Source organism: Mytilus californianus, unplaced genomic scaffold (genome assembly GCF_021869535.1).
Source record: "Mytilus californianus isolate M0D057914Y unplaced genomic scaffold, xbMytCali1.0.p SCAF_9, whole genome shotgun sequence".
Taxonomy (NCBI): domain Eukaryota; kingdom Metazoa; phylum Mollusca; class Bivalvia; order Mytilida; family Mytilidae; genus Mytilus; species Mytilus californianus.
The window spans coordinates 75,938,722-75,966,476 of NW_026262745.1; the positions used below are offsets into that span (position 1 = coordinate 75,938,722).

Below are 27,755 nucleotides of genomic sequence, written 5' to 3' on the forward strand. Positions count from 1 at the left end.
AACTCAAAAACCTCACTGATCAATTACCCTCGCCATTTATACTTATGGGCGACTTCAATGCCCACAACCCTTTGTGGGGAAGCAAGTCGCATAATATCAAAGGTAAGATCATTGAGGACTTTGTCTCTCAAGAAGGATTATGCATTTTTAATGATGGATCTAATACTTATCTTCATCCTGGAAACGGTTCTTATTCTGCTATTGATATCACTATTTGCGATCCCTCTCTTCTTCTGGATTATTCATGGCGTGTTCATGATGATCTATGTGGAAGTGATCACTTTCCAATAGTACTTGAACATCTTTTTACTTCTGCCCAACAGAGAGTACCACGTTGGAAACTTGACAAGGCGGACTGGTCCTTGTTTGAGAATCTCTGTCAAGCGGAACTTCAGTCAAAGATGTTTGAGACTGTACAAGATCCAATTTTAACTTTTAATACAGTTTTAACGTCAATTGCTGACAGAACTATTCCTAAGACCTCGGCAAATCCGAAACATCCCAGCAAACCATGGTTTGATGATGCTTGTGATCAAGCAATAGGTGACCGTAAAAAATCTGAAAGACGGTTCAATCAACAACCAACGACGGAAAACTTGAGTAATTTCCGTGTTTTTCGCGCTAAGGCACGGCGGACTTGCAGGCAAGCACGACGAACGTCTTGGAAGAAATTTGTCTCGGAGATAACATCTCGCACTCCGATGACAAAAGTATGGAACATGATACAAAAGATAAAAGGTAAAAATTCTAAAGCCACAGTTAAACATTTAAAAAATGGCAATGATTTATTAACATCTGAAAAGGATATTGCCAACAAGCTTGGTGAAACTTTTGCGAAATCTTCTTCTTCTAACAACTACAGGGAAGATTTTAAAAAAGTTAAAAAACAAAAAGAAAAAATTAAATTAAACTTCAAATCAAAAAATGGTGAAAATTATAATAAACTCTTTTCTCTTGAAGAACTTAAAACATCTCTGTCAAAAGCCCATGATACAGCTTGTGGGCCTGATAATATTCACTACCAACTGTTAAAAAACACTTGCCAGATTCCTCGCTGGAAGCTCTTTTGCAGCTTATGAATAACATCTGGGAATCTGGTGATTTACCATCAATCTGGAAGCTTGCAACCGTCGTGCCTATTCCAAAACCAAGTAAAGATCACACGGATCCTATTAATTATCGGCCAATTGCTCTTACCAGTTGTGTCTGTAAAACACTAGAACGGATGGTCAATGATCGCCTTGTTTGGTTCCTGGAATCCAATGGGCTTTTAGCCAATATCCAGTGTGGATTCCGCCAAGGTCGCAGTACTCTTGACCATCTTGTTCGATTCGAATCATTTGTCCGTAATGGTTTTGCGAAAAATGAACATGTAGTGTCGGTCTTTTTCGATCTAGAAAAAGCCTATGATACTGCATGGAAGTATGGCATTTTAAAAGATCTCTTTGATATGGGGTTGAAAGGCAATATGCCAAATTTTATTTCGAATTTTCTATCTAACAGACAATTTAATGTTAGAGTAAATTCAACCATGTCTGATCTGTATGATCAAGAGATGGTCGTCCCTCAGGGCAGTATTTTATCTGTTACATTATTTAGTCTTAAAATCAACAGCCTTGTTGAAGTTTTAAAAAGTAATATTGAAGGTTCATTGTATGTTGATGACTTTTTAATATGTTATAGAGGCAAAAATATGAATAACATAGAAAGACAATTACAGTTATGTCTTGGAAGAATTGAAAAATGGACCTCGGAAAATGGGTTTAAATTTTCCACTTCAAAAACGGTCGGGATGCATTTTTGTAACAAAAGGAAATTGCATCTTGATCCAGAACTCACTTTGTACGGCAACCCAATTAAAATGGTTGATGAAACCAAATTTCTTGGGTTAAATTTCGATAAAAAGTTAACCTTTCTACCCCATATCAAAATGTTAAAATCGAAATGTTTAAAAGCATTAGATACTTTAAAAGTTGTCGGCAGCACCGACTGGGGTGCTGATCGCAACATTTTACTTAATTTATATAGATCTCTAGTTAGATCTAAACTAGATTATGGCTCTATAGTGTATGGCTCTGCAAGGAAGTCCTACATACAGATTCTCGATGCTGTGCATCATCAGGGTTTGCGTCTCTGTCTTGGCGCATTTAAAACCTCACCAGTTGAGAGTCTGTATGTAGAGGCTGATGAGCACTCACTCTCTAACAGACGTTTGAAGCTTGGACTTCAATATGCTGTCAAACTAAAAGCCTACTCAGATAATCCTGCCTACAGCTGTGTTTTTAATCCAATTTATGAAGATATTTTGGCAAAACATGAAAATAAAATTCCTCCGTTAGGTATACGTTTAAAACCACATTTAGCTTCTTTTGATTTAAAATCTGTTGCTCAAGTTGAAACTTGCAAATGTCCTCCATGGGAACTTCCCAAACCAAAAATTATATTTGATCTCCGTGAACACAATAAAAATAAAACAAATCCTCTTTTAATTCAGCAACACTATGCTGAAATCAAAGCCAATTATTCAGAATTTTCAACTGTCTATACTGATGGATCAAAAGATGGTGACAGAGTTGCATCTTCTGCTGTCTTCAGGGACAGAGCTGCAACTCTCCGTTTGCCATCTGATGCATCGATCTTTACTGCTGAAGCAGAAGCAATAATTTTGGCTTTGAAATTTATTGCTTCTTCAGATAAATCCAAATTTATTATATGTTCTGATTCACTTTCATGCTTACAAGCTATACAAAATACTTAAATTAAAAACCCAACAATTCTCAAAATTTTATATGTAATGAGGAATTTAAAAATTCTTCTTAAAGAAATATTATTTCTATGGGTGCCGAGTCATGTTGGAATCCTTGGAAACACAGCTGTAGACCTTGAGGCAAAGAATGACCTGGGTGACCCTTTATCTAACTGTGATATACCATATACCGATTTTAAATCTAATATTAGAGAAAATGTTTTTAATATATTGAAAAATGAATGGAGTAAAAAAGATGATAATAAATTACATGAAATTAAACCTAATTTAGGTAAACCTTTCAATAATTTTATGTGCAGAAAAGATCAGTGTGTTATTTCTAGATGTCGTATTGGTCTTACTAGAATTACACACGAATATCTTTTAAAAAATGAAGTAGAACCACAATGTATACCTTGTAACTGCAAGTATACTATAAAACATGTTTTAATCAATTGTATTGACTTTGCTGATATTCGTAAGAAGCATTTCAATGTTAATAATATGTATGATTTATTTAATAATGTTCCATTTACAAATATTGTTTCATTCTTAAAAGAAGTTGGAATATATTCTAAAATATAAAAATGTTATTATATTTAAAACGATTTTAAATTTTATCACGTTATCTTAATGTTCATTTTTATTTGTAAATAATCAATTTGCTTTAATCTAGAATTTTAGTTTATTGAAGGGCCTTTTGTCTGATTTTAAGAATATGCTTTAAATTGTAAAAAATATTCGAATTAGCTCTCGCCGCGATATAGCCTTGTTGTGCTAATGCGGCGTAAAGCAACCAACAATCAATCAATCAATCAATCTGTTCATCACCAGGGTTTGCGTCTTTGTCTTGGCGCCTTTAAAACCTCACCAGCACTCACTCTCCAACAGACGTTTGAATCTTGGACTTCAATACGCTGTCACGCTAAAAGCATATTCAGAAAACCCTGCCTACGACTGTGTCTTTAATCCCATTTATGAAGATATATTTGCAAAACATGAAAATAAAATTCCTCCACTAGGAATTCGTTTAAAAGCACATTTAACCAACTTTGATTTAAAATCTGTTGCACATGTAGAAACTTGTAAATGCCCTCCATGGGAACTTCTCAAACCTAAAATGATATTTGATCTCCGTAAATACCAAAAAAATGAAACTAACCATTTTTGTCTCGCCTGCGACGAAGGTCGCAGAAAGTGAGACATAGGTATTAATATCCGGCGGCGACGGCGGCGTAAACTATTTGTATAAAGCTTTAGATTTCAGAAGGTAGAAGACCTGGATGCTTCATACTTTGTATGCAGATACCTTATGTTACGAACTTTCCGTCTGTCATATGTCCAATGTCCTTGACCTTATTTTCATAGTTCAGCGACTGCTTGAAAAAAAAGTTTAGTTTTTTTGTTATGTAAATTTCTCACTTATTATGAGTAATAGGATAACTATATTTGGTATATGGGTTCCTTGCAACGTCTACCTGTCCATCAGACAGGGTTCACCTGACCTCAGCCTCATTTCATGGATCAGTGATCAAGGTTAAAGTTACGTGATTAGGTCCGTTTCTCAGATACTACAAGCAGTAGGTCAGCTATATGTGGTGTATGGAATGATTATAAGGGATACATGTCAGTCTGGCAGGTTTCATCTGACCTTGACCTCATTTTCACGGTTCATTGGTCAATGTTAAGTTTTTGTGTTTTGGTCTGTTTTTCTAATACTATAAGTAATAGGTCAACTATATTTGGTGTATGGAATGATTGTAAGGTGTACATGTCTGACTGGCAGGTGTCATTTGTCCTTGACCTCATTTTCATGGTTCATTGGTCAATGTTAAGTTTTCATGGTTAAGTTTGTTTCTTAGATACTATAAGCAATAGGTCAACTATATTTAATGCATACATTGATTGTAAGGTGTACATGTCAGTCTGGCATGGTTCATCTGACCTTGACCTCATTTTCATGGTTCATTGGTCAATGTTAAGTTTTCCTGGTTAAGACTGTTTCTTAGAAACTATAAGCATTAGGTCATTTATGTTTGGTTTATTGAATGATTGATTGTAAGGTGTACATGTATTTCTCGTTTGGTTTTATCTGACCTTGACCTCATTTTCTTGGATCATGTTAAGTTTATGTGTTACTTGTAGTAAAGCTTTATATTTAGGACTATCAACATAAAATCAATGGCTAGTAAAGAAGGCGAGACATTTCAGCGTGTACACTCTTGTTTTTTAATTCAACAACAATTTGCTGAAATTAAAGCAAATTATACAAATTTTTCAACTGTTTATACTGATGGATCGAATGATGGTAACCGAGTTGCATCTGCTGCTGTCCTTGGAGACAGAGCTGCGACTCTCCGTTTGTCATCTGACGCATCCATATTTACTGCTGAAGCACAGGCAATAATTTTGGCTTTGAAATTTGTTGCTACTTCAGACAAATCCAAATTTATAATCTGTTCTGATTCACTTTCATGCTTACAAGCTATACAACATACTGAAATTAAAAACCCGATAATTCTCAAGTTTTTAACAGTAATGAAGAATTTAAAAATTCATAAAGAGATATTATTTCTATGGGAGTCATGTTGGAATCCATGGAAACACGGTTGTAGACCAGGAAGCTAAAAATGCCCTGGATGACCCTTTATCTAACCGTGATATACCATATACCGATTTTAAATCTAATATTAGAGAATACGTTTTTAATATATTGAAAAATGAATGGAGTAAAAAAGATGATAATTAATTACATGAAATTAAACCTAACTTGGGTAAACCTTTCAATAATTTTATGTGCAGAAAAGATCAGTGTGTTATTTCTAGATGTCGTATTGGTCATACTGGAATAACACACGAGTATCTTTTAAAAAATGAAGATGAACCACAATGTATACCTTGCAACTGCAAGTATACTATTAAACATGTTTTAATTAATTGTATTGACTTTGCTGATATTCGTAGGATGCATTTCAATGTCAGTAATATGTATGATTTATTTAATAGTGTTCCAATTACAAATATTGTTTCATTCTTAAAATAAGTTGGAATATATTATAAAATATAAAAATGTTATTATATTTAAAACGATTTTATTTTTTATCACGTTATCTTACTGTTGATTTTTATTTGTAAATAATCAATTTGCTTTAGTCTAGAATTTTAGTTTATTGAAGGACCTTTTGTCTGATTTTAAAAATATTACAGAGCTCCAGATAAGCTGCGTATTTGCGTGATCACGCAATAAAAATAATTAAAAACCTAATGCAATTGCCCATTGCAGGGTTCTATAACCCAATTAATTCAAAGGAAAACCAAATTATATGCCAAAAACATGGGTTCTTAACGCTTTTATTCACTATCGTTTGCGTTATTTACCCTTACTTGATTACAGTCGTCGCGTAAATCTATTTTTATAATATTTATAATTGGAAATGTCCTTTCGTTCTAAAAATAGAGCCCTGCATCAAGTAGCTGTAATGGGTCCCTGTTGGAATTTTTCGTTGCTCAAAAGGTACACGTGTTTATGAAAACATTTCGATCTTCTCGGCGTTTATCCAATTATCGTGTGACATGCTGTCATATTTTTTCGAATTGCTCAGGATTTATCATAACATACAATGAATTAAAACAAAAATAAATGTCCGGTAAAAATATTGAATAGAAGCATGTTTTCGGCTTCTTTTTGATAGCTGAGGGAAAGTTATGATGATAACAAGACTCAGCTAGTGATTTTAGGAAGCGGCCATTGAACGCACGGGCGTGTTTGCGTACCATATCGAGAACATTGCTAGAGCGATAAACACGGGGTGCCGTCAAAAACGAAATCAGTTGGAAAAAGTGAAAGGCCAAATCAATTATGACATGATATGTAGTTTGAAAACATCGAAAACAAAAGTTCTGATAAGGGACAATTTAACCCAGATTTATGTAAATTGAATTAAACGAAAACAGTTTATATATATTTTTTTTTCATTTTAGTTGATGAGTGAATACACATATCCGTTTTTTACGTCAATGAAGCTTGACACTTTCTTTGTTTTGGTATAATTGTTCTAGATGCTTAAGATAGTTGTCTTATTTGCAAGTGCAGTATAACATTGTCATTTATTTACTTGATGTTGCAGAATTATTTGTAAATTTAAGTTGAATGTGGTCTCCGTCATTATAAACCACCCATAAACCTAAAGGTTTTGGGGGTATATCTTAAATCTGGAAACTACTTTTTATTTTTATTAAAAAGTAGATCTGGCAAATAGGTGAAAGGACTGGCAAAACTTTCTTACAGCACCTAAATTTCACATCTATTACACAAAAATCTAAACACTTAGCCACACCTACCCCAACTATAATTAAACTGTAGGGTGATCATATGGGATCTAGAAAGGCAATTAGTTCCTGTCCAACTAGTGACACCAGCTGCAGTTTACATAAGTTTTGAGAAGATACAAAACTGACGGAACGTTTAAAACGGGACACAAATTAAATGTACAATTGCTCGTCAGTGAATAAACCAAATAAAACAGCTAGCACATATTCTACAAAGAAAGAAACACATTTAAGATGGAAACACATCTGGGGTTGATATATTGTGATTATAACATGCCTAAATATTCAATATTGTGTTGATGAAAAAACCCAATACATTAAGGAGCTTGGTAGTGAAAAACCCAATTTGATATTTGCTTGAGGGGTGAATTGGAATTGATAATGCAATTAAAAAACTTTATCACCCAATTACATAAAAAAAATGGTGGGTAAAAACCCCAATTTGTGAATTCTTATCTGGAGCTCTGAAATATGCTTTAAATTGTAAAAATATTCGAATTAGCTCTCGCCGCGATATAGCATTTTTGTGCTAATGCGGCGTAAAGCAAACAACAATCAATCAATCAATCGCTTTATAACTCCAGTTTTAGTAGATTGAAATACTTTTCGTCTGATTTAGAAAAAGAACACATCTTGTTATATTATTTAAAATAGCTCTCGTCGCGAAAAAGCCTTTTTGTGCTGATGCGGCGTAGAGCAAATACCAATCAATCAATCAATTAAAATATTGACGGAGAAGCTCAAAATAAATGAGCGGTAAAAGTTGTGATATATAATACAAAACTTACACAATAGCCGCCTTAAACATTCCTTATAGATATATATGATAAGATAATCACATTTGTGGGAAACATCCCTCCATGAAAACTCTCGTTTTTAAAAATTTTCAATCATTTTCGTTTTGAGTATTTTTTATCAACTTGACCATTTTGCAAGTGAATTATCCAGTTCACGCATCAATTAAATGGGAACAAAGCGATTTATATAGCATTTTCTATTAACTTTTTGGGTTTTTTCAACAACCATCGATTGCAAATAATGTTTATAATGCTTGATTGTGAAAAATGGTTTCGAGACGGCAGTGTCGTTAATACTTGTAACGAAAGTGTGCATCGCACACGGTCTATAGAAAAAACAATGGAGTAGGAGCAATAAAGCTCTTATTTCGCCCAAATATTAGTGCCTATCGAAAAGTTACCGTACATATTTCTTATATTTGTCCCAACTTCACTACGGTTTAAGGTGTTAAGAAAATAAAAAAATTACAAATCTAACGTCTTACCAGGACAACAAGTCATAACGATTTTGTAAAATTTCTTGATTTTCATTGTTTCACATTTCCAGTATATATTAGATGAAAAGTATGTGCTCACCCTAGAAGCAACTTTATATTTGGTGAGAATAATGAAATAGTTGTCATAAAGCTTCATTAACATTATTTTGTTGGTTCTAGGCTGTGCATGGTGTTTCCACAATAGGAAAAACTATTGAAAACTGCAAAATTCTGCATTTGCATTAGTTTTTATATTATGACATAATTGTGATGTCATGGAATAAAAAAATCTGATATTATTCATTTACATTTCTTGATTTTATGCATATCCAAAACACAGTGTGGGAACGGAACTGTACGGGTTTTTTTATTTTTTGGTTATTTGGAAAACTGCCAAGCGGGGCTCCGACATTCGAAAAAATAACAAGTTTCTAGATGGAACGTTTGATGAACTCAAATGTCACTATGTAACGTTTCTGCTTCAAGATTTGGTAACGAAAAATTATATTAGTAATTATGAACCAATCAAATAATAAAAACGATAATAAAATTGAGAATGGAAATGGGGAATATGTCAAAGAGACAACAAGCCGACCAAAGAGCAGATAACAGCCGAAGGCCACCAATGGGTCTTCAACGCAGCGAGAAAATCCCGCACCCGGAGGTGGGCCTCAGCTGGCCCCTAAATAAAAATGTGAACTAGTTCAGTGAAAATGTATGTATGTATCCGAACGTTTTCCTTAGAATGGTGGAGCTCCGAGTAAATCGATCAAAAAAGTCATACAACAGCGAAAAAAAAGGTCATTAAAACATTGAAAAACCAATCGTTGCTACTAAATTTAAATTCAAATGTACCTTTTTTGATATATAGTCTTACCTATCTGAAAGTTTAAAAGCTTGGCATTGTCCCAGTAGAAATCCAAATATATTCATTAGCTCACTTTTGAATATTTTATTCACTGTACAATCGCTTGCGAGTTAACTGTACAATCACTTGGGCCTTTCCAGTACAATTGCTTGTCCAACTTCAAAAATTTGGCAAACAAAAAGATGAAAGGATGTAGAAATTATCTCAGTTTGCTTGATTTGTTTGACTCGTAATGCAATGATTAAAAATATTCTAAATAAAAACAAGCTTAGAACTGATATTTTTGATTGCAGGTTAAATCCATGACAAAATTAATTTGAATCATTAATTTTCGTAAAATGGCATATTTGTTTTTAAAGACATGAAACACAAAATATGATTACAGTTGTACACAAAGAGATTCGGAAATAATATTGGTCTTATATTAATCTGTCTCCCTGTCAAAAGAAAAAAGGAAATTACTGCTATTCAAATGGTAAAAAAATTCAGCAGGATATGGGTTTCAAGGCATTACCTATCAAATCAAAGATAAAGAGGAAGTCAATATAGGCCAAAAAGTGATTTGATATTTTAATGGAACGGAAGAGTTTCTAGTGTTTACGTTTGTTTTTGGGCATGTGAATAATTATGACACTCAAGTAGGAAATTCTTATTGCTATCTATTCTGCCACATGAATGAACAGATTTTACTTTCCATGAGATTTCAATCATATAAATGTTCCTTTAAACTACTGCAATCCAATGAAACATATGTCTGGCATGAGTTTTTTCCTTGTATATGTTTCGAGTAATTTGGTCTTGTTATCAAATTTCTATTTAAATTTCAATTACACATTCGATATTGTGAATGATGTTTGAAGGTTTTATTTTAATGGACGAAGTCTGTATAACAGATCCGGGGTGGGCAAGGGGGTGTTTCGGTTGTTGTTGAAACCCCATTTGTTTTCTTATGTAAATGTTTCATGGTGTTCCGGGGAAAACACTGAAATCTCCTTTTTAAAATGGTGGGGGTAGCACACCACAGTTAGAAAATAAATTTAAAATTGAACCACAAAATGTTTAATCGTCTTCTATTCCTGGCTTTGTAATACATTAAGCCAAACTGTTTGTGTCATACATGTGCATATGTTTGTAATCAGTATCTTCAATAGATTTCATTTTCAAAAGTTAAAATGGTGAAATAGAATTCCTTTGTTGTGTATCCATGGCAACATTCTTCATTTATTTACTAAAAATATTGACAAAGGGGGATGAAAATGTCACATATTCAATGCCTTTGAGCGATACCTTTTCTGAAACTGTTGACATTAATCTACCAAATGATCAAATAAAAAATGGGTGTCTTTCGCCTAGTTTTTTTCGTAAAATTTAATCACAAAGTTCGTGCGACAAAAGGTTGGAAAAAAAACATACAATAATTGCCGGACCAATGTTTGGTATGGATATGAAAATACGGACTGTCATACAGAAAACAGCCCATATTACATACATTACATAATCTTGATGTTCCTATAAACCCACTATGAAGGCCTTTTTAATCTTCAGCTATCCAAAAATAAATTTTATTGCACACTAGCTCTCATATTTGAAAAAGCTACAGGGGTCAAAATGCGAAACTACACACCTAACTGTGGTGTGCTATCTGGATCTGCGCCTAGTTTGATATTTTCCGTGATAGTATTCCATGATGAACTGATTATTCAACTGATTTTTTTAAAGTTTAGTCTTATATTTTGCTGTAACACCACTGTCCAAAGTAAAGGGAGGGTTGAGCGCACACAAACATGTTTAACCCTGACCCATACATTATGTACCTGTCCTAAGTCAAAGGTTGCAGTTCAGTGTTTGTTATTGGTTCATGGCTGTCATATTTGTTTTTCGAAAATTGTTATAAATTAGGCAGTAAGTTTTCGAAATGTAATTGTTTTATATTTTTCATGTTTTTAAGGCCATTTATAGCCGACTATCCGGAATGGGTTTTTCTCATTGTTAAAAGGTAAACGATTGCCAATAATTGCTTACATTCACTTCATTTGAACTTTGGTGGATAGCTATCTCATTGGCAATCATACCACATCTCTTTTTTTATATTGAAGATAGAAATGAGCTTTGATAAAATGTTGGTCTAATGAATAAACTGTGTGTCGTTCGTTCGTCGGATGTCATAGTTATTAATATTGAAAAGTTCCTGGATGGTGATACCATTTCATGAAGTTTAAGGATTTTGTGTTTTCTCTGTCTTTCAGATAACAACTCACACCCTAATCCTTGATACAATTTACCATATAGGTGTTTTGTACCACCAGTATGGCTTTTTCTCAATGTTGAAGGCCGTACGCTTGCCTTTAGTTGCTTAAATCCACTTTTTTTGAACTTGGATAGGTGTCTCATTGGCAAGCATACCTCATCTCCTTATTTATATATAAATGTATATATTTCTCTAATGCTATGGAAATTTATCCCTTTCCGAACCCATAGTATAAAAAAATTTAATTCACGTGTGGTCTCCGGTGATCTCAAAAGATCATTGGATGATTTTAAGGGTCATAACCTTTTTAGCTATCTGGATGAATCAAAATATGCTAACTTGTGTTAATGAAATTGACAACTTCGTGGAATGTGAAAGGCACACGAAGGGGATTTTCGTTTAACAAAAAAAGAAAATTTATTTTTAATCATTATAGAAACAGATTCTTACATAGTTACTCGTGGATTATCGGATTTATCCAATCTCGGACTTTAAAATTGATAATTTAACTATCTCGATTGGATAAATTTGATAATCCACTGGTATCAATGTAAGAATCTATATATATATTGGTTGTATATATATATATATATGTCTGCCTATGTGTAGTGACAACTGCAAATTATACCTTGTCCATCGGATTTCTTATGATTAAGAAATACCAGGCGTTAGAATATGTATAAAGTGCCTAGAAAATCAACTAACGATGTTAGAGTAGATCTGTTACTTGGTTGTATATATATATACATACAAGTCTAAATTGAAAACATATATATATATATATATATATATAGCTTGTTTGTTGACATATACGTGTCTTTTCTTGGTTCCGTGAATTGCTACCACCATTCCAAATTCGAATGCCTGTAGTAAGTTAGAATATACCGGTCTATTGGTGAAAAATTCTGTGTTGAATGTTTATGTTCGTATATACTATTCTTTTAAACTGTTAGTTTATAACAAATAAAGTACATGTAAACTTCAAAATATTCTTACGCTTCCGTAGCAACTAGTCCATTTTCGGTTATTTGTTTTGAACGAGCATTATTTTGCTTGCAAGTGATTTGTTACATTTGTATTGTCCTTTTATTTTGTCTTGTATAACTTGTTCGAATTTTGATTATGTCTCTGATATAGACACTGAGTATGGCTTAAAAAGGTGCCCTTACTAGAAACTTAGTCGCCAAAATTACTGAATTTGTGGTCATTTTGTTTTCAAATCCCATAGATGAGTATAATCGGACAGACAAGAAACAAAAAATGAAATGCATATGCAATGTATTTTATAAAGTTGGCCAACGTGATTGTGTAGGAAAGGCCCAAGTGATTGTACTGTAAACTCACAAGCGATTGTACAGTCAATTAAAATATCCGACATTTAGATAATGAATATATGTGGATTTCTTCTGGGACCATGCCTTTTAAACTTTCAGGCAGGTAAGACTATATATCAGAAAAGGTAAATGTGAAAATTCTAGTAGCAACGATTGGTTTTCCAATGTTTTAATGACATGTTTTTATCTCTTTGTGTGACAGTTTTGATTGATCTACTCGGAGCGCCACCATTCTAAGGAACACGTTTGGATGCATATATCGTTTTTATCATATTTGTTTGTTCGAATTTACATATAGAATGTTTTCGTTACCACATATTGAAGCAGAACCGTTATATAGTGACAATTGAGTCCAAAAAATTTCCATCTAGCAACTTGCTATTTATTCGAATGTCGGAGCCCCGCTTGACAGTCTCCCAAATGACCATTAAATTAAAAAAAAACGTACAGTTCCGTTCCCACACTGTGCAAAACATATGTGCAAATTTGGAAAAAGTTCTCGAAAAATTTTTCTTGGCTAATACAGGTCATTAGTGCCTTATCCTTCAACCACAATAACATTCATGAAACAATTTCGTAGCACAATTAGGTCGACATAAAAATATAAGTAGAATAAACTAACAGGTTTGACCTTACCTTCCATGATCCAATTAGTACTTGGTAGAAGCCTTGCTTGTTTATTGAATATAATGTGATCTTGATTATTATATTCGATAAATTTGGAAATCATATCAACAAAAACATATTTTCACTTATAATTCGTTTTAATTGCGTTACAGGTACATTATAGTTTTCCTTATATACAAAATGAATCAAACAAAAATATTTTGTTTTTTATAAAATACAGCCGTAAATATGATAAAACGTATAAAGATGATAAATTTCTTTATTGCAGGAAACGTCTTACACATGAACTACATACTTCTCTAGAAATTTGCGCATTTCATTAACGATGTAGACCTATTGTCTGTTATTTCAAAATTCAAGATGAAGGAAGACACCCCAGCTACCTTAACAGTTACAAACAGTTTCAAATTACATTTTAGACATCAATTACCCTGAGTTCATGGAACGTTTTAATTTATGGTAATAAGCTTCTTCAAAATTAAAAAAAATAACATCTGAAGTGATAAGTTCGATTTTAAATCATAAGCAAGACACGGGTCTCCGAGGAATCTTCTACAATTATTTAAGATTTATATATTTTTTTAACAAATCTCGTGTTTTTAAAAATAATATTCTATAAAGCTTTGCAAATGTTTCTCTAAATATTAAATGTAATTTGCTTAGTTTCTTTTGTTACCTATTCAGACATCGAACTCGGACTTCTTTTAAACTGAGTTTTACTGTGCGTATTGCTATGTGTTTCTTTATTCTACATTGGCTAGAGGTATAGGGGAAGGTTGAGATCTCACAAAACATGTTTAACCCCGCCGCATTTTTGGGCCTGTCCCAAGTCAGGAGCCTCTGGCCTTTGTAAGTCTTGTATGTTTTTTAATTTTAGTTCATTTATATGTTTTGGAGTTTAGTATGACGTCCATTTTCACTGAACTAGTACACATTTTCTCGTTTCGTTGAAGACCCATTGGTGGCCTTCGGCTGTTATCTGCTCTTTGGTCTTGTTGTTGTCTCTTTGACATATTCCCCATTTCCATTCTCAATTTTATTGTTTACCTGCTCTGAACGGGTCACTTTAATATGGACTAGAATTACCTTCACAAATACGGCCTGTAAAAAGATTTCATTACGAAAGCCCTTTTACCTGAATAAAAAAATCAAATCTTGATTTCCAGTCAGCTTTTCTTTACTTTTCTTTAAGCAGGACGCTTTAACATGTTTTATTATTATTTCGTTTCCTTGTCTCGTTTTTCAGGTTCTATTATGTATCATAAACAGACGATAATAATCCCAAGGTGATCCTGAATTTGAATGAGTAAACTGTTTGAAATTGATTAAAAAGTTATAAAATTATATTAGTTATAAACAGGATACTTTAAAAACAAATTCTATAGTTGTTATTTTGTTTTTTTTTTATTATTTTCGTTTTCCGCCTTCCTTGTTCGTAGTGAAAAATAGAAGATGTAAAGAACCCATGAACTCCACGCGTTTGTGGTGTGATACGTGTTGCTTAATCTTTCGTTTCAATGGGGGGCTTTGTTGTTATTATTATTGTCTTTTCGTTGATTTTCTTTTTGGCCATGGTGTTGAAGACACTATAAGGAATAAAAACACATAGGATAAAGAAAAAGAAAATACAGAAATGAAATACCCTCATCCAAACCTTCATTACCCAATACAGAATTGTATACGATATACCAGTCTGAACGTTTCATGTAATTTCAATTGATTAGTTGTGAATAAAAAGACACAACGAGTAGTGTTTTTTGTTGTAAGAATTAATTTGAATCGATGGGTAATGGCATGACCAATTGCAGAACAGACGACATTAAAACTATTGCCATAGATGTGATGCTGATATCGAAAGTTTGTCTTTGTTTTTTGTTTTTTGTTTTTTGTTTTGTTTTTTTGTTGAGGTGCTGCCTCATTAAGCAAAACTCTTGTTTTATCCTCATTTCATATCCAGTTTACGATCTAGAAGATATATAGAGATAAATGCATTTTTTTTTTCGGATTGTTTGTTGTTGATATCTAAAAGTTTGTTTTAGAATTTTAGAAGTACACTTGCATTATACACTATTGTACAGACCTACATTCTTTTATTTTGTCAGGAAAAATATTTTTCAACAAATGCGTTTAATTAAGAATTATGTCTAAACTTTACATACTTATTGATATTGCAATGGACACCAAGTTTTCTCTAGTACATGTGTTCCTATGATTTCAGTAATGAGACAACTACCTATAAAGACGACAGGACAGAGGTGCGGACAATTACAGGTCCCCGCAAGACCAGTAACAAAGTAAGCTATAAAAGGTTCCGGTATGACAACTTCTGAATCAATTTAAAAAAGACAATCAACAGCCTGATTAATACTTCAACAATAAACGTAAAACACTTTATAGAGACATAAAATCAATAATCACGTGATGACAGTCTCGTGTCTTTTTTTTTCATAAAGACAGAGGAAAACACCATTTGGTTAATATTTTCAATAATATGGATGTATAAACATCATTTCAACTGTCAATAATCTAGATCTTTCTAAATACATCAATCAAATGTATCCCCATAATATTCTCTTCCAAAGCCAACGATAAAAGTAATACCTGTCCTCTTTCAGTTTTCTCCACATTTAAAACCGGCGATTTAAACTTCATAAATGCGATAAAAACTAGATTATTTTATTTTTTTCATTACCAATTCTCCTCTCCTAATTATGGTGATGGTGATATTCAGTTGTTGATATGAAGAAACAAGTTTTAAAAAAATATTTGCTTTAGATCCTTCAATACATTGCACACTTGATAACTGCTATGCTAGTATATAGTTGATATAACAAAATGAAAACATTGACCTATACTTGCTTATGTCTACGTCATATGGTCTCAGGTGGATAGTTCTTTTATTGTCAATTATACCACATCTTCTTTTTTATATATTGAAATATAAATATGTATGTGTTTGGAGGCCTGTGTGTTTATCTATGCGACAGTAAACCATACGATACATAATTGCAGTAATTGAATATTCATCGGTCAGTCAATTATCGGCAGAGACCTATACCAAGAAATCAATATGCAGTCGCGATGTTGAAAATACTTATTTGTAATTAAAATGCTTATACGGAAGTCAATCCCAAGTTTGCATTACCCTGGTGTTGTAAGTTTGTCTACGACTTATCAGTTTAAAAATTGCCTTTGGTATCTTCCGTCATATTTTACTACTTTTCTTCGGGTTTCAATTTTGTAATTGCCCCCTAAACAATATTTGATCAAAACATTATATAGTACATCTCCAATTCTACCTCAGGTATGGTAATATATCTCAGTACCGGGTGTATGGCAAGGGGTGTCACCTTCATTATGAGGCACATGAATATATCAATACGCAACTATGTCATTTGAATTTGGTGCCTCGTGTAGCAAATGTACCATGCTAAATGCATGCTAGGGGCCCTGGATGTCCTTACATTTGTATCTAACATAACATCATTCCAGTAAAATTTGCTGACTTTCAACCCGTAAGACTAAATTTGCAGGGCTCTCCTTTTAGAATCATTGTTAGTTTGTTATCGTCCTGAACATGCAAGTAATATTTGCCTCATAAAATATAAGTCATATGTATCATCCTCTGTTAAAACATCATTTATTGACATGTGTTAGATTACCAACAGATTCAAAAACAGAATATAAAAAAAGTGTTTTCTTCTTTTCTTATTTTTGCACGGAACAAACTACACCGGAGATGATATGAAACAAGGATTGTTGCGCTATAAGAAAAAATCCTGAAAATAGCACAGGAAAACAATAATTAAAACAGTGACAACTTTAATTTTTTAAATTGTATCTCATTTGCCTTGGACTAATCAACGACAGTCTCTGGAACGCACTATTTTGATCGGGTCTTGGTCTAATTTGTATCGATTGCATAAATGCCTTTTTTGCTGATTCTATATCTCCTATTAATTGAAAAGTTATACCTAAAATGTTGTAAGATACAGATTTCCCATACGCATGTCCTATGAAATAGTCTTTTTCTATAGTCAATTGTAGATCTCGGAGAGAATTAGAACATTCTATTGTATTCATAAGATGGTAATGACACAGGAATCGAAGGGCATGTACATAAACTACAGGCGGAATCAAATTTTCCTCTGCCTCAATCATCAATTCCGTAGGTATCAAAATAGAGTTGATTGGAATATCTAATAAATTTATCATCATAAATTTTGATAGCTGATCATATGGCATATTCCTGAATAAGTTCAAATTTAGTACTTCACGCTTAAAGGACGAACAATTCGCAGCTAGGTTTAGCTTTTCAGGTGAACATTTAGATAGAGAATATTTGAGGATGTCGAGAGCTAAATTGTACTGTTTTGTCCCGTAGAAAAAAGAAGCTAACATCAACCATCCAGATACAGCATCATGTCGTGTATTTTGTAGCAGAGTACTTACACATGTATTGTACTGTTTATACGTTGACTTATTACCGAAATTATTTTTATATGCTGGAAAATGGCTACTTTTGCTACAAAACTTTGACATATAGTACAAGTAAAGGTATTTTATTTTGGAACTCAAAATAGGTAACACCATATGTACTCTGTTTTCCAGTTTGATATCAGGATTCAGAAAATAATCTGCATTATAATTTAAAAAACTAAATAATTTTTTGAGGATGCCAACATTTAAACAACTTGGTTCCTTGTTAATGTAAGTGGATAATCTGTGATAACTCGGGATTTGGTCTGAAAAGATGATGCATTGCCAACCATAACTATTTAGAATATACAACTTACTTAAAAGTGTTTCACGTGCGCGTCCTTTTATCTTATTTTCAAATAAATTGTTCTCAGGAATGAAGTAATGAGGACAAACTGAAAATTCTACACAATACAGAAGTCTACGAAAACATCTCAAAAAACAAGATATCAAGTTTGCGGGTTCCCATATTGATGTAGGTAATTCCTCCGATATCCAAAACATTAAAGTTTTCATGAAATATGAACATAGTAAATCTTTACAATTTACGTCAATAGCTATAACATCTTTGAGAAGAATTTTCATAAGAGCATAACATAGTAACTGTGTATGTGTAAAAGTATAAATGAGAAGTTTCTCTCCCACAGAAAACGAAATTCGCCATTCTAATTCTTCTTTTGTAGACCCTTTAACACCTATTGGTACAAATAGAACACCGTGTTTTATAATTGACGCCTTAACATCGGCACTTGGCCACGAGTTGTTTGATCGTATTATCCATTGCTTCGATTGTGTTACCCATGATTTACAACGAAGGCAGTATGCAAAGTCAAATAAGCCATGTTTGTCGGATAAACATGGGCCATGAATAGTCGGATACATTTTGTTTATAAATTGTTGTTTAAATGTAACATTTGAAAGGTAGTAACGACCTTTTATCTCCTCTAAACAGTTTTCAAAGACAAATGGACCTTTATGATACCGAAGACATAGCAGAGGGAAACCTGTCTGTGTATCTTCTTCTTCTATTGTAAAATACGTTGTATTTGGATTGAAATTAATGTTTGTGTCTTCACAAACCTCGGCAATTTTACAAACGTGCATGAGATCTAAATCACTGCCTCGCATTACAAGTCCTTCTCCATGACTTCCACTAGTGATAATTGTCCAATGGTCGGCGCATTGTAAATTGTCTCTGACATTGCTCATCATTCTGATTGTTTTTACGTGCTTTTCTGTTCCAACAATATTACGACACATATACCTATACAGAGCTATTGATGCATTGTCAGGTGTTTCTGTAATAAAATTCAATTCATGAATAAGAGAAATTTAAACATTTGCTTAAAACATTAACAGAAAAAACTAAGGACAGTCCCCCGATGCATAGACTGCTGATCAATGTTGATGTTTAATTAAGTCGGATTTTATTTTAAGATCAGATAAACTTCAGATAAAGTCACAATTTGTTTTTTAATCATTCGTTTTTATTGTAAATAGTTTATCTGCGGAATAAAAGATCGTGTGATGTTTAAAGTCTACTTCATCTGCAGAAATATGTTTGGATTTTTTACCACGAGGAGCAGCATCACGAAAGGATTTTCGAGGTATGCTAATTTACGGAAAAAGTAATCTCACTTCGTACTCCGAAAATTTAACCACATTATGTGAAAACGTCTAAGCTTCGAAACTAGCCATCATACATATTCAAGTTAACGATATGGACTGAGCAACAGAAGAAAACGTTACCATTACCGCCTATGGAGAAACAATTGCGAACATTGACCCATTTGTCTTCTTCCGACCGGCAGTAAAACCCTCGCCAAAGTGGGGCGTCCGTTTGGCTGTGCTGGATGTACAAATTTGCAGCCACGTCCGGTCAGAATGGGGACGTTAAATCCGATGCCTCGTGTAAAGAGAGTGCCACGCCCTTTGCACGTTAAGAACCCTTGCAACAACTCTTTGAGGGGTCCGTAGGTGACCTGTTGTAAGGCTAAATTTATGTCCCTATCCAATATAACCTCATTTCCCGTGGCAGTCTAAATTCCTCTGACCTTAATCCCTTAATATATTACAGAACCTACCTATTGTATTTATTGTTAATTTGTTCTCGTCCTGAATATGCATGAAATATTTGCCACTGGACGTTAAGCAACCAGCAATCAAATAATCAATCAAATACAATAAGGAATTATTAAACCCTTTCACGCATTGTATCGGAAGTCAGTTAACGCTCAAAAATAGCCATTCCTTCCTTTGAGTTTAGAATTGTTAAAACATTAAACTTGCGACGGCATATATCATGTATATGGATAACGAATCTTGCAATCGCTAAGTGTATTGCTTATACCTTTTTAATAAACGGTTCAAAACTACAAATGGTGTTCTGACCCGACTTAATTTGATGTCTTCCTTATACTTTGAAAACTATTTATTTTCCTTAACAACCTTCAATTCACCATTGTGCTTATATCATTTTGCGATTGTAACACGAATTAAGGACACAGTTGTAATGCATACTGGTTCAAAACACATTCTATCGAGAAGTTACAGTCAAAATAATAACATTGGTGACTTCAGCCGAATGACTTTTAACAGCATTAAGGTAGATGGTGGTCTAAATTAGAATCGATAGTTTTTTTTAATAATTTACAAAAGATAGCTTACAGTATGCTGCTTTCAAATATTAATAAAAGGATGGGTCATGGGGCTATTTTTCAAACAACAGGTTTTGCAAAATTGTCAGATTTTGTATTAATTATACGTGGAAAATAAACTTTTATTGATAGAAAGCCGGATAACTAAACGATAAAATTGTAAGATAAATTTTCAGGAGGTAGCTCTTATAATGTGCTTTCAGAAAATAAAAAATAAAAATTGGGGTAACGGGACTTCTTTTCTTGGTTCAAAACAAAATAAGTAAATTCAAACCCATTCCTTTAAAAACAGTAACATTATCGGAGTTATCTTCCCTTATATGAAAGTTGGAAAAAAACTTTAATCAAGCAAAATACATTCTGTATTTTAAAGATATGATAAAACACATATAATTTCTTCATTTTAGTAAAAAGTCTTACAAATGAATTACATTCTTTTCTTACCTTCCATGTTGTTCAGCTAATATAACCATGGAATCCGGGAGAAGCCTTGCTTGGTATTGAATTGCAATAAATACCATAAGGAAATCGCCAAGATTGGGAAGGATATCAACTTCACATCCTCGGTGTTTATTGACATCTAATGTCACAACAAGTTCGTTATAGTATTCCTTATATACTGGCCAATATCAGCTGATTAGTTCATATGTCCGGTTACACGTAGGTGTAGTTCTTATTATAAGAAAGTTTGATTTTTTAGAATTTATCATTTCTATCAAATTAAGACAAGCAGGAAACATTTCAACAAAACTATATTTTTCAAAAAAAATCTCAAACTATTTCCCCGAAAAATGTATTCTTTCAAACATATGTCACTATTTGCGTGGTTGAAGTTTTTTTTACAAAATAAATTTAAAGGTCAATATTTCTCATACATTTTATAATACATCTCAAATTTAATTTAAATCAATATGATTATGAATCATTATTAGAATTGCTTCCTTAATATGAAATATTATTTTTTTGTACTTGTTTTTGTAATTTTCTCATCTTTTGTTTTTGGATAATATATTTGGTAAAATGACAGATTCAGCCATTATATTGACGAAACTGGGTTTTAAAACAGACACCATTCCACAATTCATAACAAATGATTAATGATGACAATGACGAATGTTTAGTAAACACTGAAAGAATTATTTTTTGATACTCAATACTAAGCATTGAGAAACAATAAAAAATTAAATGAATTAGGTATTACATTTGCCCTTGGTCTATGGTATTTGAAACTGAACTGTCTCATAGTCAATTATACCACATCTCCTAGATTTTATATTACATTTGATCTCGCGCTTTTTAAATGTAAATGTACTTACAGTAACATACATTTGTAATAAATTTTATTGCATAGTGATTTTTTTTCTCTTAAAGCACAATTTGTTTTCACATTTGAACTTTTTGAACTTTATGCGCAACACATATCATATTACAATTCTTCAACAGTTTTTGAAATTAATAACTGGTATTGTGTAAACACATTACTAAAATTCTGTCTGAAATATACATTAGCAGTGTAAGTATCAGAATAGTTGTCTGCACTATTCATTTACTGACTGTGTTATATTCCCGACTGCGACTGAAGCAGACATGTTTACCCAATTTAAGCTAGTACTGCAGCTAATACATTTAGAAAGTGTAGTTATCAATATTTAGGAGTAGTTTTATGAATGGTTTAGGTTGTAATGGTGCCTGAAGTGAAGATTGATTTGATTGCGGGTTATTCATGCAAATAGGAGACGCGTACTCTGTCGACACATCCGATATCGCTCCTTTTTGATTGACAAAATTTTAAAATCGGTAAACAACTCTCAATATATAAAGCCATCCGTTTCATTTATTATGACCCAAGGAAATTAAACATGAGGCTCTCGAGAGCCTGAATTGCTCACCTGTAATTTTTGCTTTAATCTTTCATCAATGATTATTTTTGCTTTTCAATATATATTAATGAGTGGCTTAAAAATTCCATTTAAATGTTCTTTGTATCTGACATATTTTCTTCAAAAGCAAAAAAAAAAAAAAATACATTTTACCCCTATGTTCCATTTGAGCCATAGTGGCTATGTTTCTTGACGTACAAGGAAATAAAATACAAAATTTATACTAGATACTCTGAAACTCATTCAGTCCAAGTTTGCCTGAAATTGATTCTGCAGTTTCAAAGGAAAAGATTTTTTTAAAGTAAGCAAACAATATGAACAATTGTGAAATTTTTTTTAAAGGGCAATAACTCCTTAAGAAGTCAATTGACAATTATGTTAATATGAAACTTATTTGTAGATCTTACTTTGCTGAATGTTTACAGTTTGTCTTTATCTATAATAATATTCAAGATAATAACCGAAAACTGCAAATTTCCTTAAAATCATCAATTCAGGGACAATAACCTGAAAATCAGATACCCGATTTGTCTGATAATTTCAGGGCAGGTAGACCTTGACCTAATGACTACTTTGACTTCTTGTCTGATTTACTGTAAATGCTTTAGTTTTTGAGATATAAAACATAATAAAAAAATTGTGTAAAATTGTCCTTTAAGGGCAATAACTCCTTAAGGGGTCAATTGACAGTTTTGGTCAAATAAACTAATCATAGATCTTACTTTGCTAAATATTTTTGCTGTTTACAATATTTACTGTTTATCTAAGTCTATAATAATATTCAGGATAATAACCAAAAACTGCAAAATTTCCTTAAAATTTCCAGTTTAGTGGCAGCACCCCAACAATGGGTTATTAGATTCATCTGGAAATTTCAGGGCTAATAGAACTAGACCTAATGAACATTTTTCCCCATAACAGATTTGCTCTAAATGCTTTAGTTTTTGAGATATAAGCCAAAAAACTGCATTTAACCCCTATGTTCTTTTTAAGCCATGACGACAATGTTTTTTGACGAAACAGAAAATAAAACACAAACTTTATTCTAGATATCCTAAGGATTATTCAGCTTAAGTTTGGTTTCAGAGAAGAAGATTTTGTCAAGTTAGAAAACATGATAAACCAAAATTGTGTAAAATTGTCCTGAAAGGGCTTTAACTAAAACACAAACATAAAAATTGACAATTTTGGTCAAATAAACTTATTGTAGATCTTACTTTGCTAAACATATCTGCTGTTTACCATGTTTACAGTTTATCTTTATCTTTAATAATATTCAAGATAATAACTAAAATGCAAAATTTCCTTATAATTACCAATTAAGTGGCATCAACCCTACAATTGGTTATTAGATTCATCTGAAAATTAAAGGCTGATAGAACTTGACCTAATGAACACTTTAATCCCATGTCAGATTTGCTGTAAATGCTTTAGTTTTTGAGATATAGGCCAAAAGCTGCATTTTACCCCCTTGTTCTATTTTAGCCGTGCCGGCCATGTTTTTTGACGAAACGGAAATAAAACACAAACTTTATTTTAGATACTCTAAGGATCATTCAGCTGAAGTTTAGTTGGAATTGGTTTAGTAGTTTCAGAGAAGAAGATGTTTGAAATAGTTTACACCGGACGGACGACGATTACGGACACAAAGTTATGACAACAGCTCACATTTCCTTTGGAAAAGTGAGCTAAAAATGTAACTACCTTATTTAATTACAAATTCAAAAGCTTTTTATTGTAAATCTTAATGTGTAATTGAGCTTAATTTTAATACATGTAATTGAAAATAATGAACTACATGCACATTGCCATTTTACCATGTAATACTGACATACTCTCCAATTACTTTCAATTCCATGGATGTTTTCTCTTTCAATTGTAAAAATGTCTTACTTCATCAATTTGTTATTTTATTCAGCTGTCTTTAATGATGGTGAAATTTAATACACACCATTACACAATATCGCATGGATCTTATATCAGGACATCGTAAGAAATGTAAGACAAAAATAAACGGTACAATGTCACTGACGCATATTACAGTCATGATGAGATACTGGTATAAAACTAAGTTTAGTTTTGTCAAAACTGTATTTAACTATTTTTTAGAGAATATATTTATGAAAGAATTGTAAATGATAAGCTGGTTTCTGTAACGATAATTTTATAAAACTACACATTTATACAAGACACAAAACCATGTTTTTCTAATATTGTTACTGTTTGTATATTACTTCTCATGTTCCTTTAGTATGGACTAGAATTACCTTTATTTTTCCCAATTTAAACAAGGAAACAGAAAGCCATTGTACCTGCATAAACAGTTTAATTTCCAGTCAAGATTCTTTGTGTATTCTAAAACATGATATTTGGCAAACTTTTCTTAAATTTTGTTTCCTGTTCTATCTTTTTGTATTATAAACAGACGATGAAATATGAAAAAAAGCCACCAAATGCACCCGGAGTGACCTGTTTTTTTGTTGTTGGAGTGATAAGATTTAAAAGTTTTTAAAACTGCTATCTAGGTATTTAGTCTGTTGTTACTTTTAAAGAAGACCTAGGGTGATTGAATGTAGAACTATAATTACCTTATCTAATTTCAAATTTAATAAAGCCCCTAAGGGTGACTGGGGAATAGAAATATGGTCACTTGGTCTTCTTCCGACGGGCAGTAGAACGATTGCCAAAGTGGGGCGTCGGTTTGGCTGTGCGGGATGTATCAAGTTTGCAGCCACGTCCGGTCAGAATGGGGACGTTAAATCCGATGCCTCGTGTAAAGAGAGTGCCACGCTCTTTGCACAATAAGAACCCTTGCAACAACTATTTGAGGGGTCCGTAGGTGGCCTGTTGCAAGGCAAAATTTTTGTCCCTATCCAATATACCCTAATTTTCCAGTGGCAGTCCAAATTTCACCGACCATCATCCCGGATGGCCTCTAATACAGGACCTACCTATTGCATTTATTGTTAACTTGTTTTCGTCCTGAACATGCATGAAATATTTTCCACTGAACGTTAAGCAACCAACAATCAAATTTAATATAAAAAAAAAGTTACTAAGGTAAATGTTAAATTCAGTTTAATTTTAATATATGTACAGGTAAGTGAAAGGAATTCCGTGGAAACATTTATTGCTTCGTTAATTTGTTTTACGTTAACTATCAATAATGAACCTTTTGAAAAATAATACACATCAATACACAATATTTGCATCGTAAAAATCTAGAAACAGAAAGTCAAAGTTACTGCATAAAATTTTAACATTCATTTCCACTCATTTTTCATAGTAAGTATTTTTTAAACAGGACATTTTGGGAAGTTTTTCTTTGATTTCGTTTCCTTCTCACTATTTGATTTTGTATTATAAACAGACGATGACATATGAAAAGAAAGAATCCATGTAATGCCCCCAGGTTGACTCTTATTTGTTTATTTGCATATGCACATTTTATTTGAAATAGCATAACCATGTCTCTTATTAAACATGCTTAAAATGTTTTAAGCAGGACACTTTTGAATTTTTCTCGGTAGAAGTAATTTCTTTGTTGTATGTCATATCCCAGAATATTGTTTCGTGCAAAAAATATGACGATGACCTATGTCGAAATCACGTAACCAATTATGAATGCAAATGTATTTTTACTCAATCATGAAACCTCGATTCCCGGAAAAAAATTAATTAGGAAATAATTCATGGGGGCTTGAATTTATACTGATTTTACCCATGAATTATTTCTTTTCTAATAGGACAAATACGGCTATTGTTTTGGATCGAAGCGCTCTAGGCGAAGGCAAATATTTGCCGTTCTCGTAAATAAACGTACTATTACATTGACGTAAAAGAACGGAGCAAACTGAATTAGTGACATGCTTAAACTATTTACAATAACCTATTTAGATAGGTTTGAATGAATTTAAATGATAATTTAACTCATATGTAAAAAAGAAAAATTGGCTTATAACACATTTTAGCATCGTTTGTTTACGTTTTCTTTGTTGTGATGATTTTCGGTTTCACAAGCGTGTATTTTCCCGTAAAATGCTTATAGACTTACGTCATCGTTCAATGACGTCAGGTAGCTCATTCATAAAAAAAGCATATGACGTGGGATTATGATCGGAACAGCCCAAACAATATATTCATATTTTACCACGGGTGTGTACTTAAAGCGTTTGAAGAACGTCATGTTAGAATTCCATATTACACATGATCACACATTGTGTATTTTGTTTGACTCACCTATATTATTTACACAATGGTAGCGACTGTAGACTTTCTTGAAAATGCCGGTTTTTATGTTATCTTGTTTTGCATTAGTTCATTTTCACTATGCGAGTATGTCTATTGTAGAATAAAGGATCATGGGAAAACTGTATTTGTTTACGTTTCGAAAATACCAAAAAAAATTGATTTGAAGGTAAGTTTTAACATATTTTCATTGTGATATGTCTTTTCAATGTACAATAACAGTATTAAAGTTCACATATGTGTTATAAAAGCAACATAATAAAGAATATCGATTATTAAAAGCGATTCGTTTTAACTTTAGATGCGATGAATTATCACTGTATGTGCAATCATTTCTGATGAAGAATTTTGGAAGATCCGATGAATTTTTTTGTAGATTTATGTGATAAATGGACCTGCAACAAATGAAAAAACTTAGTTTATTACTTAAATATTTATGATATTTTCAAATTGAAATGCAAACTCCTCATTCATTCTTTCTCGAATATATAACTTTTAAAACTTGTAACAAAAACGGTTCTCAAAATGTCATTGTATTCTTAAAATTACGTATTTTCTTATTTATAACCAAAATTTAAAAGACATCTTTTTATATTTTTTCCAGTTAAAGATTGATATGGCGGAGTTTAAGTGCAGTCTGTGTATATTTGAGACAAGTAAATTTGAGGACGTTATTTTCCATACAATACATACACATGCAAACAGAGAAATATGCATCTTCAAACGCAATGGTGACAGAAAAGCTTATAAAAGATTAACTTTCCCAGTTGTACCTGAAGTGGAGTATAAGAAAGGAAATATTGTACTCACAAATAATGAAAAACAAACCATCAACGTTGTTGATTTAGATGAGTACCTGGTTTTACCGGCCAACAAATGTAAAACAGATAGTAAGAACAAGGACGAAAATCAGGAGCCACAAAAGACAATTGAAACATGTTCTCAAACAGAAGATATCAATGAAGATGTAGTGTCAATAGGCACAAACAATCTGGGAAAAAATTGAGAAGCAATTCCTTATAGATATTTTACCATTCATACCGATGGCACTACAATATTTGCCTGA

General features: G+C 32.5%; 1 protein-coding gene across 1 annotated transcript; it reads right to left on the bottom strand.

Moving 5' to 3' along the window:
* Positions 1 to 17,041: 17,041 nt before the first annotated feature.
* Positions 17,042 to 21,149, bottom strand: LOC127714302 (uncharacterized). The gene is made up of 2 exons (XM_052220363.1): positions 21,006 to 21,149; positions 17,042 to 19,202 (listed from the first exon to the last, which is right to left on the bottom strand). Exons 1-2 carry the CDS (start codon positions 21,010 to 21,012, stop codon positions 17,248 to 17,250), a joined length of 1,962 nt encoding a protein of 653 aa, XP_052076323.1. The 5' UTR covers positions 21,013 to 21,149; the 3' UTR covers positions 17,042 to 17,247.
* Between the last annotated feature and the right edge of the window lie 6,606 nt (positions 21,150 to 27,755).